The sequence below is a fragment of the Ornithodoros turicata genome, chromosome 7 (genome assembly GCF_037126465.1).
Source record: "Ornithodoros turicata isolate Travis chromosome 7, ASM3712646v1, whole genome shotgun sequence".
In the NCBI taxonomy this organism is placed as follows: domain Eukaryota; kingdom Metazoa; phylum Arthropoda; class Arachnida; order Ixodida; family Argasidae; genus Ornithodoros; species Ornithodoros turicata.
In genome coordinates, this window is record NC_088207.1 from 36,982,747 (window position 1) to 37,003,135 (window position 20,389).

General features: G+C 47.0%; 2 protein-coding genes across 4 annotated transcripts; one reads left to right on the plus strand and one right to left on the minus strand.

Annotated features, from left to right (window-relative positions):
• Positions 1–1,064: 1,064 nt before the first annotated feature.
• On the plus strand, positions 1,065–11,205 carry LOC135399835 (uncharacterized). 2 transcript variants are annotated; one of them, XM_064631573.1, is made up of 3 exons: positions 1,065–1,115; positions 8,554–8,622; positions 9,381–11,205. In XM_064631573.1, exons 1-3 carry the CDS (start codon positions 1,107–1,109, stop codon positions 10,713–10,715), a joined length of 1,413 nt encoding a protein of 470 aa, XP_064487643.1. In that variant the 5' UTR covers positions 1,065–1,106; the 3' UTR covers positions 10,716–11,205. The 2 variants fall into 2 exon arrangements, with proteins under 2 accessions (XP_064487643.1, XP_064487644.1); XM_064631574.1 differs by having other exon boundaries at positions 9,405–11,205.
• A 4,824-nt stretch (positions 11,206–16,029) lies between these two features.
• Positions 16,030–20,116, minus strand: LOC135400966 (dnaJ homolog subfamily B member 9-like). Of its 2 annotated transcripts, none has more exons than XM_064633021.1 (4): positions 20,038–20,116; positions 18,347–18,578; positions 17,460–17,870; positions 16,030–16,817 (listed from the first exon to the last, which is right to left on the minus strand). In XM_064633021.1, exons 1-4 carry the CDS (start codon positions 20,038–20,040, stop codon positions 16,747–16,749), a joined length of 717 nt encoding a protein of 238 aa, XP_064489091.1. In that variant the 5' UTR covers positions 20,041–20,116; the 3' UTR covers positions 16,030–16,746. The 2 variants fall into 2 exon arrangements, with proteins under 2 accessions (XP_064489091.1, XP_064489092.1); XM_064633022.1 differs by having other exon boundaries at positions 19,894–20,091.
• Positions 20,117–20,389: the final 273 nt, after the last annotated feature.

The window sequence follows — 20,389 nt, forward strand, 5'->3', positions numbered from 1 at the left end:
ATTATAAAACTGTCCGCACTACAGATATCTGAAAGTCTTTTGAGAGAAGAGAGGTTCTCATCTACTATACGCTTTCAGCATATATACATGACAATTTCACGAACTTCAAGCTATTATGGAGTAGCCGGCTACCACGTTGGTGATGCCAATTCGTCCACGTTTTTGTTTTTTGCTCACTCACTCACTCGAGCTATTATATACTTCAGAAGATGCAGGGTGATCCATCATATTTTTTATATATCTATAGTTTGTCTATTTTTCGGCTGCCAGTCGACGTGCAGATGCATTACGATGTGATGCCATGCCCATGGGCATGTCCACATGCTTGGCAATCGATTCTGAGTAATGAATCATGTCTCAAGGATTGCGTATTTCGTTTCTATTTCTAAGTTATGATTTGGAAGGTCTGGCCATAATGGGGAAAGTCAAAGAGGCTTGTAAGCACTATATGGGAGATAATAGGATCATTACAAACACATACCGACATCTTGTTAGTGACGATGTTTATGTAGAATATGAAGAGAATACGTGTGGACGAATAACTAGGCAAGCCCAGTCTGGGCGTGCATCGGGTATCGGGCATAGCATCGGGCATAGCACATGGACCGACATGATTATCCGCTGCTATACCAGGTCACTTTGTGCTCTTCAAAGCTGGCGAATTCAGACAGCTCTGTCCCATGATAGAGATCACGACAAGGGGAACGCTTTATTTACAGACAGTGACGTAGATCTTTAAGCTCGCGAGGGCAAAAAAAGAAAACAAAAAAAGTCCTCAATGGGAGAAAAGCAGAAACAAGGCCCTTCAGGAAGGGAGTGTAGCCTCGCAAAGGGAAGAAGCGGACCATCGTTTATGAATGATGCTGGTGGCCGAAGACAGTTTAATCGACCTGTGCAGGGCTGAAAGGGCTGGGGCGGGCGTTGTAAGACCGGTCTCCCTTTCGTACTTCACCCACCACAGGAGGAGTGGGCCCTGCTGCGTGGGACGAAGTGAAAGCGTGGACCGTCGGGAGGGGGGGTGTGCAAGGACAACTTTTATATAAGGCTCACCCAAACTTCTCACTCGTGCCACTCGCCTCTTTAGAACTCAAGTCCCTACAAGCAGCATGTGGAAGGTGAGTCCCTTATACCTCCTTCTTGCCCTGCGGATATCTGGTACGTGCCACTGGAGTGAAGAAGCGGACAGCATGGATTACTAGGGGATGCACGTGTTCACGGGAGTCGCGATCATAAAGACGGCTAGGGCTTCTCGCGTGGGTTGTCCGAAGTGAAGAATATTTTCGTGATCAGGGATGATTCAGGTGGTTATATTTTATTGCGGCCATGACAGCTCCCGAATGCAAAGTGCGGGTCGAGCGGATCCATGGTTTCTTCCGAGGAGGTTTCGCTCTAGGACTGCATGCACTTTCTTAAGATCGATTGAAGCACATGGTGACGACAGAAATTGAGGGGGATTCGTCCGGACCCATGTCCCACCTCCTATGTCCACCACTGCATGCGCGTACACGCTTGTATGGTCTTTAAACATCATCAGTTCATATAAAAATGGGACAAAGATGTGTTGCGGCAGGTTTCACAGGCGTACTCATTCAGGTGTTATACAGGCGTACTCGCGAAAGATCCCTGGCACTACACGCGTACAGTTAGAAAAGTATGATTAGCGCCCGCACAAGCCTTTGTATTCAGTTGTCTGGTGCATTACTACCAGGTGCTACGTGCAAATAATGGGAAATTGAGCGATTAATGTGGTTAAATTTTCCATCGTTAAGAAGGTTCCCTATGCCGGAAAAAAAGGGTGTCTCCAGGTAGAGGTCACTTCACAGGTCTATGCAGACACTGTGCCCCATGGCAGATATCCGCTTATACAATGTGTGCAATATATGCCTAGCAGCGCCAATGGAAGACGGGCTTTATGGTGCTACGCCGTCAGAATAAGCGTTCAGGATGCGATGTCATCATGGAACGAAAACATTTAGCTTCAGCATTCCCCACCCCACCCCCATTTCATTCTCCGTTACTAACCTCTACGTTGATCCGCTTCTGTATGCTACGAAATCGTGCTACCAAATCAGGCTCGTGTGCAAGTTGTGTGTGCAAGGTGTAATCGAGTTTCTTGTTCTGCTTTCCATTAGTTTACTTTTCGTATTCGCGTTTTGTTGCACTTTCGACAGTTCTGAGAGTCGTATGTGTGAGGAGGGAGGGGCCAGTGGTTTATCCAGAATCCCAAGCACGGAGGGGGGTTGGAAAAAATTGGGGGAGGGGGTCATTATTATAGTTACATCATTACAACTCAATATATCATTACCGACATGTGTCTGAAGCTGAAACTGCAAGGGCACCCCCTGTAGCGGGTACACAGGTGAAAAAATTAGGGTGTGTCACTGAACATTTGGGGGGGGGGGAGGAGTTAGAGGGGTCTGGATAAATCACTGGGAGGGGCAGTAGCTAAAGCGACCTGGTTGCTCTCTTTTTTGAAAGGCGGTAGGGAGTCGAGTCGGTTCTGGGTCTACCAGAATTTATCGGAAGACACATTTCAATTTATCATTTTCTTCTTCTTCTTTTCTCAAAATTCAAATCGAGTTAAATTTTTTTGTGAGCGGGTTGCATTTTGAGGCTTAGAAGATACTGGACTTTTTCGTTTTCTAATCCCATTTTTGCCGGATTTTTTTTTTGTTTGTTTACGTAACAAATAGACATTGTGTGCGTATATAAAATTTTCAAACCGCTCAAGAACAATTTGAGTGGTATATTGAACTCAGCTCACTGTAAGTAACTGAGTGAAGCCGTAACTGGGTCGGCTGATACGTACATATCAACGCTGTAAACAACAACGAGTGGCGTGGACAAGGTACGCGTACAAAGATAAGTCGCATGAACTTTACTTAGGATGAACGCACGCGAAACGGCACGATAAACATTCGTCTTATACCATTCTCTTTCCTTTTTCCCCGCCTTGTTTACCCGAGCCTCACGTCATCGTTGATTGAACCAACACGCATGCGGTCTAGTTTTCTTTATTTCCGTATTCTACCACGACCTGTCTCAACTGTCTTTCGACCTCAGAGGCACTTCTGTAAAGTTTAGCAGCGGTTATAGCGCACGCGCATGTCACCATGGCGCACAAAATGCGAGCTATTTACGTGTTTATTGTTCTCTTTTCCGGTATCCCCTACTTGTACCATGACAACGGAATACACAATATCTCCACCCAGGGATTCCCTTACACACAGACTGGGTCTTTGCACCCCCCACCCCCACCCCCCGCTGAAACTTATAGTGCAGCACAGCTTTGGTGCCAATACATGTCCATAAACATATACTCGACTCCCACTTGAAAGCTCGTCACCCCACCCCCACCCCGCTTCCCACACCCAGAGGTCGATTTCTGGGGAAATTTCTCTTTACTCCTAACACGCCATATACTGGAGCGCAAGTGTTGGAGCTTCCGTATTGGGAATAACCATAAAGCCGCACCTGTGCCCTATTTTCTTTCTTTAGCCGCTGGGTCACTCCATGCAGCAAACGGAATATATATGCACGTTGTCGTATATAAGCTGCTTGGCACTCTCATCTCAATTGCAGGGAGATTGCTTCTTTAGATAGACAAAAGAAAAAAGAAAATAGATCGCGTGAGTGTCAGTTTCCCCCAACCGCAGGCTTAATGAAGATACAGGAATCTGTAATCAACGGTAGCTTGTGGGAGACGAGGTGGGAAAGAGAGAGGGTGGGAGTGAGAGTATGTATCATGTGCAATTCAGTGATTTATTCGGATCCCCTCCCCTAACAACCACCCCCAAAAAACGGAGGAGACCCCAAAAGCATGTAAATACACCCTCTTGCGGAGCACAACACCCCCTCCCAAGGACGAAATTCTGAGTAAACCACTGGTGCCATTTCGCGTGTGTTCATTCTGAGTAAAGCTGGTTTGAAAGTTGGGCCTTGTCCTGTATATGTTCCCAGATGCACGTCTATCATTCTGGAAGCAAACCAGAGTCTTTCTTGGAAAACGTTCGTTGATTACTTCAGAAGTTCAGAGTTTTCTATTATTTCTTCTTTCTTTTTTTTTTTTTTTTCGATTTCGCTTCCGGACTTCGGTAACTGCTCAAACTACTCGTACCACTTATACTTATAAATACTTATAACCATATAGAATATAGCTTTATAACCTTATATACAAACTTATACCCTTTTATAATACTTATAACCACGCGTGCCGCCTACGAAAAGTTCCGGTCGCGGCAAAGGAATCTACAAGCAGGATATCACCTGGGCCACCCCACCCAAAACACCTGAGCCTCGTAGAAGACTATCACTTAGCCTTCCCCAACGTGTAAGAGGCTCGGCAAAGTACAGTAGGAAGTGCAAAGCAAGACTCGTGGTGAAAGTGGATAATGAGTTGCGAGGTCATCAACGCATTCCCCTGACGGAACTGGCATTGCCCTTACTCGCGACGGAGGCCACGCGGGCGCTTACCCCAAAGAACAACCTACCTGGATGTAGGCGTTCGCGGGGACCGCGTGGGTGACACCACGAGCGACCTTGGAATCTCCGCCCAATCGAACGGACATCCTACTCGGAAGCAGCGGACGCCCTCCACTGACTCATCTACCAGCGATGCTTCCCGTTTACGGTCAACGTCGTCAGCTGCTCTGCTTCTGCAAGACGTCGATGAGGTCAGGGTAACGCCAGTAACGCCGCAACGAAAGAGTCCATAGACGTCAATGTCGTCGGCGTGCAAGAAGGTCAAATGTTGGGAGAAATGTAGATGCCTTGCGATGAAGACGTGATACCACAGATCGCGATTATCTTGTCACACACGTGCGCCAATTGGAATGGTGCCGTGTGGAGAAGACATTGAATTGTTGTTGTCTTAGGTGTTCGACTTTCTGGGATGCGCGCTGACCTTTGACAGCGTAATAGAAAAAGAAGCCTCGGCAGCCACTCTGCGATTACTATATACTACCGTATCTTTTACATTATTTGAAGGGCCCAGGTTAGAGCAAAGGAAGTAGTCTGCATGTTTTTTTGTTTTTTTTTTTTCATCTCCTAAGAGCGCGGCAACTTCCAATTTGAATTTCCAAACCACCTTGTGAGGATTCGAATTTTTTTTTATTCCGTGTTACCGCCGCGAAGCAACTGTGTCTATGAGCGGCGCACAGATGTGGACAGATGGAGAGAGGAGAGCAGGAAGGAGTGGGGGACAGGGGGTCAGTATGCGTCCTGGGCCGACTTCAGGAGGAACTGTGGCGTCATTCGTCTGGAAAGTCTTAGGAAATCCCAGGGACCCACCACCTCGTAAAAAAAAACAAAAATCAACTCGAAACATAACGTGAGGTTCTTGCAATGAAAATGAACGTAGCGCTGCACGTCGAAAATGAATTTCTCAGTTGAAGTTCATTACCGCCTTATGTCTCGTCAAGACAGTGATATCCTTTGGTGCTTCCGGTCTTTTCAGGAGCCGTTCAACTCTTTTTGCTACGTGCGCCCAGCTCATAGACTTCAGGGTTGAGGAAAAATTAGACGTTCGCCAGTTGGTAAACACGAAGAAAACTGTACCTCCAATTGGATGATGTGAGATGACACCATACCTCCGTCGCCTCATATATAGTCATAGCATAGCGTCGTCTGCAATTTTTTACTTCAAACGAAAGACTCCCACATAGGCTGATTCTGGCAACCTCGCACTGAGAAAACTCATCCGCAGGGTTTCGAGGATTCCCGTAAGCGCTGCTGTACTACTACACACTGTACGTTGCACAGTGAGATGAGCACTATCATTTCGACGCAGAACTACTGACGCGCTTCGTATCCCAATACGGTCGATTCTGTAAACCTGCATGCTCTTGATGAATGTCTGTCTGCGACAGACCACAAAAGTGTAGCTTGTGAGATTACATCAGATATCTCGGTGTTATTTTGCCAATACGGCTGCACGTGAAGCCTGTTATGCACGTAGAAATCTTAAAGGTTTCTATGCTTATGCAAGGCATTCGTCTTCATATACGTTGTTTCTTAAGTTCAGGAACGAAACTTTCTCAACCAGCGAAAGCTCGCGCTGTATGCATGTCCTTCGGTGCGTCGCATGACCGAATTCCGTGTATTCAAATCACCTCCGAGGACATTTACAAATTCTGAGACCGACCTAGAAAACGCAAACGAAAAGGTGCTTTCCCGGAACATGTGAATACACCTTCACTCGACGCAAGTGTAGGCAGGTCTCTCGGAAGCACAGTCGTGGGTGAACTTACATAATGTCAACCCACTCGGCCTTCGATTCGGCTTCCCCACACACAGCATTAGATATAGAGAGATCGAATAACGAGCAAAATAAACGGAAGAAGGGAAAACTAGGAGACAACACTACGCAATACCGTCCATGCTCTCATTCCGTCTATATCCTGTCGTAAGCTGTTCCGGCACTCTTCTTCATTGGTTTACACGCTTGCGTGTAGGTACAATAAAAATGATAGAAACGTGAACGGTGAATAATATTTCATGCTCACGTACGATCATTCTTGCATGGCGTCCCTTGTCAATTCGCCATCAAGTTGCGCGGAGGGGATGCACACTCTGCATTGGAAATGAGTAGCAGGAGGGACAAGCGGTTGGCTTATAACTGGCAGAAGACGCTGGTTCAGCATGTCGTTTTCAGTATCAACGGGTACTATTGACACAATGTGCCGAAATTGGGAGAATGAATTTACATGACTGGCTGAGGCAACTCTGAATGCATCTGAGTGGTGGACGGTCACTGAAAAGTGATGTCGCGCCTGCTGGCCTCATCACAACAGTTTCCAACGCACCCGATAATGCTTCAACTCCTTTGTACTCGCTATAGATATCGAGCATGTTGTAATGGAATCGTAATGCAAGGGAGGCGCTACGAGACCGGATGAATAAGATCACCGAGCCACAGTTCGGCATCGGACCATAGCTCCCGTGGCATAGTGGCTAAGGCGATCGCTTTCCACGCCGAGACTGGAGGTGACACGGGTTCGAATCCTGTCATCGGCTGTGTTGTCTGAGGTTTTCTCTAGGTTTTCCGAAGACTTTCCAGACGAATGTTGGCACAGTTCCCCCTGAAGTCGGTCCAGGACACACACTAACCCCCCTGTCCCCCACTCCTTCCTGCACTCTAAAAACTGAACTTCACCGCATAGCCCGCTCTGCGCCAACCATTGCCACGAATGATAGAGTTATCACTTCTGATTCGAGGAGAGAGGGAGGCGTACGCCTTTTTGTGTCAATTATCATGTATCCAAATTGACACAAAAAGGCGTACACCCCCCTCTCTCGTCGAATCACAAGCGATAAACCTATCATTCGTGGCAATGGTTGGCGCAGAGCGTGCTATGCGGTGAAGTTCAGTTTTTAGAGTGTGCTATCCTCTCTCCATCTGTCCACGTGTGTACGCCGCTCATAGCCGCAGTTGTTTCGCGGCGTTAAAAAAAAAATTCGGCATCGTGTTGGGATGGCTTCCCAATATCGTGCAACAGCGTCACGCACTGGTTTTCTTCCTGAAAATTCTAAGGGACACTGGTCTCTTTTTACACTCTTTAATAGAACTGCACTGATATTGTGACGGTTATGCCTTATTATTATTATTATTTGACCATAAGTACGTCTTGTCATATATCAATAACGTGGATGTATAGTATCATTGGTTATCCGTTTCATGGTATCATTTCATACCTCATACTAACCAATGTGCCCTCGGGTTTAGTCTTCAGTTATGGGCTCAGCGTAAGTTATTAACACTCTACACCCACACAACAACCACAAATGCTTGGGCACGATTTTGGAATGCAATCATGATTAACAATGCGGAGCATCACACGGCAACGGAAAAAAGAGAGAGAAAGAAAGAAAGGACACACAAAACAACAACAAAGATTTGACCCAATTTCGATCTGCCTGCGGTCTTCCTCGTAAATAGAGGGAAGTCAAGCATATAAGCCAACTTGCGTCATATTGTATTCATGCATACGTACTCAAGTGCACGAATATATGTTCGAGAAATACGTTCTATGCATATAAAAACATCTACGACATCAACGTTGCGAACAGATCCTGAGAAGTGATTTGCGCCTACACGATGTGGTGAATGTCTCAAGTGCGAATGGGCTACTTCCTTGTGGAAATCAGAACAACTTGTTTGTCCCTCGCAAACAACGTGCTTTCTGGTGCTATCACCGGCACTGCAGGGCAGCATGCTATATGTATAGTATACCTGTTCTGTCAATTGTAAACTGTCACATGAGGCACTATGTGACAACAGAAACTGAGAGGTTTAGGCCCCCCCCCCCCCCCCCCCCCCCCTCCCAACTTCCCTTCCTAGATCCGAGTCTGGTCACACTCATCTCCACGCAGACCAACACATCGTTCTCGAGTAGCGTATCAGTAACGGACAAGCATAGCACGAAGAAGGACAAACTTAAGCCCGACAATGTCCAGTTGTGTATTACGACGAATAAATATATTTTACCTGTATGCACAGCACTATCAATATGTGCTGGTGCTACATATCTTACTCTTTTTTCTCTCTCTTTGCAGCTGCTGGTTCTCACAGCTTTCCTGTCACTGGAAAGTGGGCACGTCAATTGCCTGCAGGGCCATGACACGGTGAGTCAACGGTTTCATCTTCATTCATTATTATTCGGTAACGAAGTTAGTCCGGTCAGCAAATGATGTGGGTTCGTTCGGCCTGAAAGTCGCTGGATTTGGAAAAGTACCGCCATACTTTGATCTTTGCCGCCGCGACCTTCGGGCAAAAATCGCGGTACTTTTCCCAATCCAGTGACTTTAGTTCGGCCCAACGGCTAAGTGCTTGCAAGCGTGCTCTAGAACGCAAATATACCGGTAGCTAAATGAAACCCGATGTTAAATATAGAGTTCAGGGAACATAGTTATCGCTTCAATTCGAAGCAATTGTTCAATCGTGGAAAACTAGAACATGGCAAAGCGAAGTAATGAACATTTGCTTCTGGACTGCAGTGAACACGTAGCCATGCGGCAAACATTTTCAGCGCGTACAAAACAATTTCAGAGAGGAATGACAGAAGGCAACAGATATTAAATACTCGCATGAACTCGCCTGTTTAAAAACTATGCTAGAATGCTATAGATGGTATTGAATTAAAGTACGTCGGCACCAGGTACGGATCCAGGATTTTTCTGAGCAGATGGGTCCGGTCTTGGACAATATGCTACACACACTATGAGGTCAATTGAAGCATTACGTTACGACAGAAATCGAAGGGAAGGGGGTCAGAACGTCCTGACCACCCTCCCCCTCTAGATCCGCGCCTGGTCGGCACGTTGTGACCGTGCTACCTATTTCACACGATGTTCCACCGCTAACCACATTACCCAAAATCCAGGATATTAACGCCGTGACAACGCAGGCCTCGATGCCATATCAGTTCTCCTACCACGCCGACGCCTCTGAGGGCAGCCACTCCCGCAGCGAGCAACGAGATGATAGCGGAAGGGTGACTGGACATTACACCATCACTACCGAAGAAGGACAGCAGCGTGTCGTTTGCTACGTTGCGGACGAGAACGGCTTCCGTGCTTGGGTGGACACAAACGAGCAGGGCACCGCCAACGAAGATCCTTCCAGTGTCAGCATCCGGTCTTCCGCATCCGGTACCGGTGATGCACCCAGGCAACCAATCAAAGGAATTTGCGGGCGTCCTCCCGCCACTACTCAGACCGTCGTCCCGCCCCCATCTCCTCCTGCTGTAGTAGTACCACCGGTCCGTAAGCCAGCGTACGTTCCAGTAAAGGAAGTCACCGTGGTCCAACCACCACCCGTCGTTCACAGACCACCACCACCTCCTCCTCCACCACCCAAGACGGTCATCGTGCAGGAACCACCGAGGGCCGTTCTGCCGCCTCCTAGTAGAACTGAGTTCGTACCGACCGCTGAAGTGACTATTGTTGAACCAAAACGGCCCGTCAACTACCCGCCGCCACCCCCTCCTGCTCCGGTTGTGAAGACCGTGTATGTTCCGCCTCAACAGGTCATCGTCCAGGAACCACCGAGACCCAAGACACCATTCCGTAAGGTTTCCTACCAACCAGACGACGAACCATCAAACGTTCCAGTAGCTCCCGCGCGTGAAGTCTACTACCCGTCGCCAGTGCCTCCAAGGCCAACGGTCGCTCCTCCTACCTTCGTTCCCCGCCAGGATACCTACGGGCCACCGTCCAGACACGTCTACGTCCCACCTGTCCGTAGCGTGACCTATGTCCCAGTTGTACAAAAAGTAGTGGCTAAGGTTGTTCCAGCCGGAGGCGAAGTACCCACTAGAGGTTATGCCGTCAGGAAAGTGTACCGACCTCCACAAGTAACGCGGTTCGAACCTAGCCCACAGGTGACATACCATACCAACCGCCGCGTCGCTACCGGCGGTTACGGAAACCCGGCTTACGACGTGCCCATCGGAACATCTTACAAGATGACCGTGTCGCGGTCATCTTACGACCAGCCGAGGCAGATTTACGAGTACGCCAGCCCAACATCATATACCTATCAAGGTCGCCCTTCGTCATCCTACAGACAGCCTTGTTCAAGTTGCGGGTCCGCGTCGTCGGGCTATGAAACTGCGCCTTCATCTTACCCAAGTCCAAGCTCCAGACGAAGGACAAGACCCTCTTCCTACTCCAGAAACCAGGACATTTACGAATTCGACCAGCCAACCTATGGCTAAAGGACCAAAGACGTCTTCTCCATCAAAATCAAAGAAAGCTTGATGTATGCACTTCGTTGCCTCATGTATTTTTTTTTTCTGTTTACGGTGTGTGTTTTGTTTAATAAAATACAAAAATACGAAACCAGAGAACGTGACATATCATACATATAATTGTCGATCAATCCAAGCCTCGCAGTTGGCGGCACAATGATAAGGATATCTTCCTGTGCTTGTGTTCTAGGCAGTCGACAACATCTCAGCTCTCCTTTTACTGTTTTTGCGTGTGCTCGTGTTTGTATGTTGCTATTGTTCGTGCTGCCGACATTGTGACGCGGTAGAAAGTTCGGTCTGCATATCCCTAACATGTATAATTGCAACATGTGCATGTGCAGACACGTTATAATGTGCATATAGAATGGCGGAGCTCAAGGATCTCATCTACGTTGTTAAATCCAGTCTGTACAGTTTCACTACGGTTAATAAACGGTGTCCCCGTTTTGCAAATGAACCCCTTGTAAGTTGTTGATGAGCCGTGCCATTTCTCTTACGTGTACGTACTTGTTTATATACGTATAATGTGGAAATTCTGATGCAACTCGTTCATGTATATGCCCCTTGCAACAAAGAAAATGCAGTTGCGGACAGCTTTTTCGAACTCAAAAAATTTTCGGCTCTTCGATTTTTCGGACAAAACTATTGACATTGTGAACGCCCCAAACATCCAATGTATTTCTTCTTCCTATTTTGGACCATTTCTCAAAAGAGCAGAACTCGATTTTTCGTACGTATTTCGGCTAGAGCATTCTTAGTTGTCCGGACGGCACTATCTCCCGAAAACTGAAGGCACTGTAGAATCGAGACCGATATTTGTCGCTGTATTGTCGGTAGCCGAGCCCACCGCGGTCGCGCCTACGCAGCGTTTACGCAGAAGCCATGCGCGCACGCGCACGTCGGCTGAGCCCATATGTGCGTGCTCGACTACAACGATACAAGCATGTTCCAACAGTTCATTTGCCTAATAAGAGTAGCTAAGTCTTGTCCTCCCTAAAGTAGGAAAATTGTTATTGCAGTCAACGTGTTAGGCATGGATGATTGTATTGGGGCGTTGGCAGTCTAGGCTACCACGACGTCAACAATCACCACCTCAACAACGCCAGTAACATTGCTAGAAAGAGCGTCAGAAAAACAATAGATCGGGGGGGGGGGGGGTAAAAGGATAGGATCGGGGGGTGATTATAGATGATCTGAAGGTTCTGTACTGATCTCGCCCTTTATCGCAAGGCGTGTTGTGCTATACGATCACGAAGCTGCTAACTATACAACGTGACCGCTCGCCACACTGCATATTTTTGCGGCTATTTGGGAACGTCTCCATCCTGCTGTCGCCCCCCCCCCCTTATTTTTTTTTTAAATGGAAAACGTAGTAGAAAAGAGGGCAGATGAGATGTCGACAGTGCGGATGAGTCGAATTTGTGAAAGGCTTCCGCGATGACAATCCCTTCCGATGCATACCATTCGATACGTATACTGACTTTTACACCTGCATAGAATTGGGAAAGGGGGGGGGTGCCGTTGGGTAACCGCCCCGCAAAACGTTTGTTTATATTGTAGAGGAGATGGTGTTCCTCTACACGAGTCCTGACCGGCGATGATGGAATGTTCCAGCGGGCAGATGTGCGTGGCCTCACGCTAGGACGGTGCCGGTAGAACTGGCTGCCAGGCGCAGTAGCGCGCAGCAGCAGAGGCGCGTCGTCGTCCACGGGCCGCCACATCACTCCCCCCTCAGGCGCGGAGCGGTTGAGGTCCGCGTCGATACCATGCAGAGGAGAATGAGGACGACGACGAGGAGGAGGAGGTCGTGGATGGTGGACGACTGGACGGCTTGTGATTCTGGCTGTCCATGCAGCAGCAGCAGCGGGATGGCGGGAACAAGAGCGCTGCGATTCGGGCGGGTTACAGTGGTGAGATGTGAATGCTGAGTACTTGCTGATTGTGTTGAGCGGCGCTGAGTGAGTTGTGTGGCGTTGAACTATCGGTGCTGTGTTGCTTGTTGCTGAGTGCTGCTGAGTAAGTGCGTTGGGTGGTCGTTGTCGACAGCTGATTGTTGCTGGGTGAGTGCGTTGCTGACTGGGCGACAGTACCGCGACCGGTACGTAAGCGTGGATGCTGTTTGTCGCTAGAGAAGTGCCGGGGAGGACCATCGTGAAGCAGGAGCCCGGAAATTGAACTTCCTGTGTCCTCCCTACGTGTCCCCGATGGAACTGGATCCCGGTGCGACTTGTCAGCCAAAAGGTGGTTCGCTGCTGGTTTGCCGAAAAATTTAGGGTGATGAATAGCCGAATTACGCCGAACGCTGGTGTTACGTTACGCCTGGTGTTCGTTGTTCGGGTCACCAAATGGAGATGGTGTTCCTCTACACGAGTCCTTACCGGCGATGATGGAATGTCCCAGCGGGCAGATGTGCGTGGCCACACGCTAGGTGCCAGTAGAACTGGCTGCCAGGCGCAGTAGTGCGCGGCAGTAGAGGCGCGTCGTCGTCGTCCACGGGCCGCCACAATATATCGGGTTTCGCTCTCCCCTCCCCCATCACGCGCTTCGACAAAGAAACCGCTCCCCACCAAGAGGGTCTGGTTCCGCCCCTGGTCGGCGACTTTTTATAAGTTATCCACAATCTACAGGGTAACGACCCGCAACAAAGCAAGCCAGAATCTTGTTATCCCAGAAATTGTTCTATGCACGCATTAAAGGAACACTGAGGTGACCCTCAATGATTTTTTGTTCTTGGCTGCGGCGTGTTCTGTAACGAACGAAGTGAGCTCCTGCGAAAGAACTGCAAGCGAAAGTAACCTGCAGCGCGCGCGCCTTTCAAAAATAAAAAATACACCGCTCTCGGAAAGTGCGTATCGGAGGAGGGAAGGAGAGGAGTAAGTCGTGGCGTCACCTATCCCCCTTGCAGAGCCAACGCCACCTAGATACAGAAGGCCTGCTTATTGCCTCCTCTCCCTCCTTCGCTATGTCGACATATAGTCGGAATTTGTCTGCTACCGCGATTCGCTGTTCTGCGAAGCAAATTTAATCCTGTAGATTAAAAGTGCAACACGCTATAATCAGTCTCGAGAAAAATATGGGACCATGTCGCGCTCTATTTTGTTTCCCCATTTAGTACGGGGGACATTTACTCGCAGACGACAGTTGGCGCCCATGAAGCCGACGGTGGCTCGTCTTCATGGTTACGACCGCTGAAAGTTCGTGATTATAGCTACTGCCGTTGAAAACACGGTCCTAATTGGCTGACTCTTTAGTTGTTACGTCACGTCGACGAGTAAGCAGGCTTTCTGTATCTAAGTGGTGTTGGCACACTGTTCATGAGACTCGTGATCATACCGGCGCAGGGCGAAAGAAACAAAGAAAGGCACGGGGACACGCTGACGTCGCACGATGATCGTGCCTGCCGGCCACAGCTGCTTTCGGGACTGTTTCTGAAAATTTGATTGCACTGTGACAATACACCGCACATCGAAAATATTTTGCAGGTGACTCCTGATGGACAGCTTGACGAATGAGACAGGGTTTTGAGCCATACTGAATGTCACCTCGTTCAATACATGTATTTGTCTATGTCTATGTTTAATGATGTCATGTCCTCTCGACCAACTAACCTGACTGAGCACTATGACATATCGATTCAGAGATTTTGTCTCACGGGCGAGATTCGGTTATCGCACTTTGCAGGATTTCCCAAGAAGACAGAAATGCATTGCTCACAAAATCGTTCTAAAGCTGCCTCACTTTCCAGTTATATTGTACTCATCCTAAAAATGGCAGCAGCAAATTAAGTTACTTGCGGCTCTGCATAGCCAAGACCTAGGCAACTGGCTACACACTCTGGGTTAGACAGCTAGGGCAATCCTTGACCACATCAGGACCAATAAGGACACAAATGTCCAGCTCCGTGTACGGTGCATTTTTAGTGCAGGTAAAGCAAGGGTAAAAGCATCAAATGGCAAATTGTGCCAACAAAGCTGCAGGGTACCTGCAAGCATTTTCGGAATGACGCACAACAATGATCACGAAAAGTTCAATAGACTTAAAGTAGCACAGAAGTCATTTCTAACACCCAGTTTTCTTCCTATAAAACTGTTAAGTAGACCAGTAAGATGCACCATGCGAAGTAATTTACACCACAGAGTCATAATTATCGCAGAACTTGAATTTACAATACACCGCAAAAAGCGACCATGCGCAACGGTGGTGAAGAGCAGTACCAGCCTGTGATCTGCCTGGTACCTCGCGCTGACGCTATAAGGAGAACGCTCGCTGATTGGCCTAGAGAAATGTTGTCTGCTACTCCGCTGTCGTCTGCTACTCGGCTGTTCGGGTTCGGGGTTCTGATAAAGCCTTTCTCCTTGCTCGGTAATGCTTCGGCCGCTCCTTGGCAAACTGGCAAAACAGGTTTACGGCGGCAAAGGGACAAGGCGCTGACCCCCACTGACAGGCAAACCAGAACGAGTCTCCTTATGCCGTCATCGGTGACGTGCCATCATACCTCCTCATCCTCGTTATAGCTGGAGTGGCGAGTTAAGGGTGGAGGCGCGGAGCTATGTTTATGTGAGTTTTTTTCTGGGAAACAAATTGCACACATCAAAACCTTTCGCGCTATTCGGTATAATGACACACACACTTTCATCAGATGTCTTAATCTGAAATTTGTTTGGATGGCCCTCTGTACTCCTTTATGCGCATTTTGATCTTTTTTCAGTACTTCAGTAGACACAGTTCAAAACCAGTAGATTACTGAAATTTCAGTCGATCTGGCAACACCGCTGCAGAGTGCCGACGCCGTGTCGCACTCTTCACATGCCCTCTCCACTCACCACGCATGCGCGCCACGCAGTGGCTCCAGACAGACCACGCCGCGATTCTTGCGTAGCAAGGACTATTCGCTGCGAGATCGACCTATAGGGGGAGACAGTGTCACCTTTCTAGTGTGAATAACACGCGGGCTGATGTTTGTAGTTGATGGTTCTTTTCCGTTCCTTAATTCTTTTGTATATTCACCGGAACATCACTTGTGCCATGATGGTACATTACTGTTAAATTCCTCAATGCTTCACCTACTGCACTGAAAGCGGAATAAATGTGTAAAAGCAGACAACACGTCCACACTACAGTAGTTCTCGGTTCTCCGCAGCACACAGACACCGTTCGGTCTGAGAGCCAATAACGCTGCCGCCATTTGCCCTGCCATCATCTCAAGCTCCCAATTATCAAGCTGATAAGCTAGTAAACCAAGTAGTACGCTCAGTGAGAATTAATGGACAGACAATTCACGAGCAATTTAAATACTTTACTTACAATATGTACATTGATTACCCTAAAAATGAAAGCTTGTTTACAAAATTACTTATGCACAACCTTGAAATCATGCCACGAAGGTACTATACAAGTTTGCAAAAATTTCAAATCATGCAGTGTTCATACTTCAAGCTAGATCTGTACATATCACCTATTCCTTTCGTTGCCAGCGAGCTAGACATTATGTACATAAATGCATTGCTCTAGAGACAGCACAGGAACTTAAGCTGCAAATAAATACTGTAGCTGCCCCTAAGGTACAGAGTAAAAATATGCAATATTTGTACAGCATGGAACAACAGAACATGCACCGTAATGGTCAAACTGCAATTGATTTTCTTTGGTCAAGACAAGATGTATCTTCTATCCAGCGTTCTGTGGCAAATAAAAAAGAAAGGGAAAAAGTGCATTCTGAAGTCACAACAGCATGTCAGATTTTCAGATTTTTGAAGTATGATTGCTAAAAGTTAACTCTAGGAACAAAAGATAAAGCACCTAACAAGGCAGAATCACAGTACACAGTCTATAGCACTTCCACTAGCAACTGCTTAACAAGGCAAGATCCAGTCTAGGCTGTCGACCTCTGCGAGTATAACGTTCAGGAACACTTGAAAACTGTAAAAAGACCGCGCCGTTTTATAAAGTGAGAAAATGTACTGAGAACAGCAGTCCAAGATGCTCGCATAGACGCTGTCTACGAACACTGCGTGTATGTTGTCACCATGTTGCCCACCCTCTGTGTCACAGTTCTACAACGATTTCCACCTGAAACACACAAATATGCAAAATGATGTGCTAGTTTATGCAGGAGCCACTGATAACCATACTGCAATTTTTATCAGTCCTGTAACAATTACTTTACTCCCCATCCTCAAGCAAAGGTTACACACTAATAATCAGGCTGCACAAACAATAAGGTTCAATTTACGGTAATCAAAGGGACAGCCAGATCATGTTCTCAGATGACAAAACTCTTTCCAGTTCCAGTGTACAAATGGAGAATGCCTCACCCATATATATATAGTTCTACATACTAAATAAAGGAGGGAAATATGCTCAACACCTAGTGCACTACACTACACTCGCAAAAAAAGTGACACACCAGTTAATGTCCTGCCATGAAAATCATGAAGTGTAGAGGGGGAATCAATTAATTTACAGAAGGGAAAAATTATCGCACGAATTGTGGGTGCTGTCAGAAATTACGTGGCAACATTTCATTAAATTGACAGAATCCTAATGCAACGCTCTTCTACAGAGTAACATTGTCTCGAGTTTGGGAGAAGAAACAAGACTCCTCCTCAAACTCAAATAAATGTTACCTTATTTCGAATCTACACCAGCTTGCTTGCATTCCACTTTTACGTTCAGAGCTCTTCTACAGATGTGCAACTATGATTCGCTCACCACTAGACTGCTGTTGCGTGAAGTGCTGTTCCCGCATGCTTCCAAAGTGGTTGCCGAAGAAAGAGTTTCCATCGCCGAACGTGTCGAACTCTTCGTGCCCAAAAGGACCTCCTCGTCCATGCTCAAACTCTGCACTGCCCATGTCGGAGAAGACGTCGTCTAAATTCATGAAACCATCTCCAAAGTTAAACTTAAATCCTCCAGGCATGTGCCGAGCGTGAGCCTGTTTATGGCTCTGCTGGTGACTGTGCGCGTGATAGGCAAAAGCGTCGTCAAAGTGGCGGAAGAAGTCGTGCATGTTGAAGTTGTCGTGGAAACCGTGGTGTCCGCCGCTTCCCCCTTGCTCAAATGCAGCGTCTCCAAACTGATCGTATTTCTTCCTCTTGTCTTCATCGGAAAGGATTTCGTATGCTGCAGTAAAGGAAAAGAAGAAATTCTTGAGAGGCGGTCACATGCTACTCCCACAGTATAATTTATAGCTTTGCATAAAAATCCTGGATAAAATGGCAGATTGCTATAAAATAAAAGTTGATTACTATGAAAGTCCTGTCTATTCAACCCAAAAGAGAGACACAAAACATCAGTAAACATCCTCAAGGTTGCGTTGAACGTAGAAATGGCACCTTTGGTTACACAGGACCACCTCATAAAATTCTTTTGTTACATCTTGCTTTTCCTCCACTTTATTTTTATTTGTTGTCCCAATTTTCTATATGTCTATTACCCCGGCGTCAAGAACATGCACTTGTAATGCTATTTTTCATTTGAGCATGGCTCCGTTTGATGGAGAAATTTTAAATAACTAAATATCAATTATGGAAAGGAAAGAAACTGGCTGTGCTTGGTATCACTATCTTGTGTCAGTCATATTTATTGTCAAGGCTTACCATGCGCTATCTCCTTGAATTTTTCTTCCGCATCTTTTTCCTTGTTCCTGTCTGGGTGGTACTTCATTGCCAATTTACGAAATGCTTTTTTGATCTGCTTGGCGGTAGCATGTCTCTCTACACCCAGGATTTCATAGCAATTCTTGCGTTCCTTTGCATCTAGGACGTTGACCATAATGGGCATGCAGAATGTTGCACACAGCAGTACAAGCTGACCTGTATTCATTTTCACCTGTAATAGAAGAAAATTGCATAACTGGCTGTTCATTCTTCAGGCTAGTAGCATATACAAAGGGGCATATAAATACAAGTTTTCCTTGGCCATAGTCAGCGGTTCTCCAACAACATAGAGAAAGTTACATTTCCACAGCGTACAGAGCCATGCCAGTAACAGCACCAGGCTGCGTAGAAGCAGTGACATCGATTGAAAGTGGAAACACTGATGCCTTTACTATCAAATGAGGGATCCACAGCAAGGATGCTGTAAATCCTGTAACTATTGCAAGATGCAGAGACATAACTCAGTGTAATGAACACTGCCTGCAGAGTTAGCATGATGATAATGGTGCAATATTAGACAATGTAAGGTACATTGTATGTAGATAGCTCTCTCTACCTGACAAGAACATCAGTCTTCCCACACGAAGTATTCCAGAAACAATCATAGGTAGTATTAAAAAATGTGCAGTCTTGTGGACCTCGTTGCGGAGAGACTTCCTCGACTCCATTCGAGAAAGAAACTTGTTTTCTAAGTGACCCAAATATTCTATATCGAGCCAAGAGAACTTTGAAAAAGGCGGCCTGAAGGCCAAAGAATGCTCACACGGTGCTCCACCGGAACAGAGCGAGCTTGACAGATACTCGTGCATTAGAAGTTTTGTGGCAGCAACTTGTGGGAAGCTAAAGGCCATATTGCACAGTGTGTAACTGAGACAGCGTGCCAAAAAAGAACAAAGACGAAAGCCTTCTTTGTAAAACTGTGCGCACAAAGCAGACATCTGACGCGCAGCACAGCTGTGCATGGGAATGGTAAGATGCAAAGAACAACAGGGTCACAAACTTTTTGGAAAATCGCAAAACTACAACGAGAGTTCATTGCACTGCTGGCTCAGTATATACACTCTAGTGTATACACCTGCACTTCGCCAGTTTCTCCCATTCGGTTTTGCCGAGTCTATATGTAAGGTTTCCCGTTTTCAGCATTTATTAGGGGCACCCTTTTTGTTTTGGTTTTTCTCGCAAAGTCAGTATTTTTCGAAAATACAACAGTAGAGGAAATTCGGGAGTTTTGCTAGAGCTACAAATCGAGGTATGCAAGCCGGGGAAGCGAAACGCGTGAGCACAAAACGCTTAAAATCCTATATTCCAGCGCAGTTATGATTATACACAACACTGAAGCGTTTGTGAAACAGATTATCAACAACTTCGAAACTTCGATGTCGTAAACATTAGGTAAGAAGCACGAAACGTTTCTGCTACCGTGAGTGGCAGATATTGTGTTACAAATGCACGCACAATCGGAAGAACAATCACGCAAATGTGCTCACCTTGATCTTACTTCCGCACGGTTAATTGTTATTCAAGACGAGACCTGCCTACTAGACTGTCAATGTCCTCTAATCGTTGAAAACAGTATCAGACAAAACGTTGATCGGAATGCACGATCACAGCAAGGCGCGAGGTAAACATACCATTCAGGAAGGTTTGCGTCAGATTCAAGCTGATACTACCGGTATTGCCTAACGGGACACGAAGCCTTATCCAATTGGCTGGCAAGGGGACTGGTGGAAAGAGAGAAACAGAGAGGGACACGAAAAGTAGTGCAGTAGGCTGGCTGCAGCAGGTAACTACAGCAGGTAGCCAATGCCAGGCCAGTAGTAGCCGCAAAGCAAATTCTAAAGAGAGTCTGGTCATTGGGAGGAGCCTAGTTTAAAGCGCGTCATTTGACGTCACATAACAGGCGTTGCAAGAGCCGGTGCCGCCATTTTGAAGCCGCGCTACCGCTTTGGTTTCACTCCGGACCGTCCCAAGCACGAGTCCCAA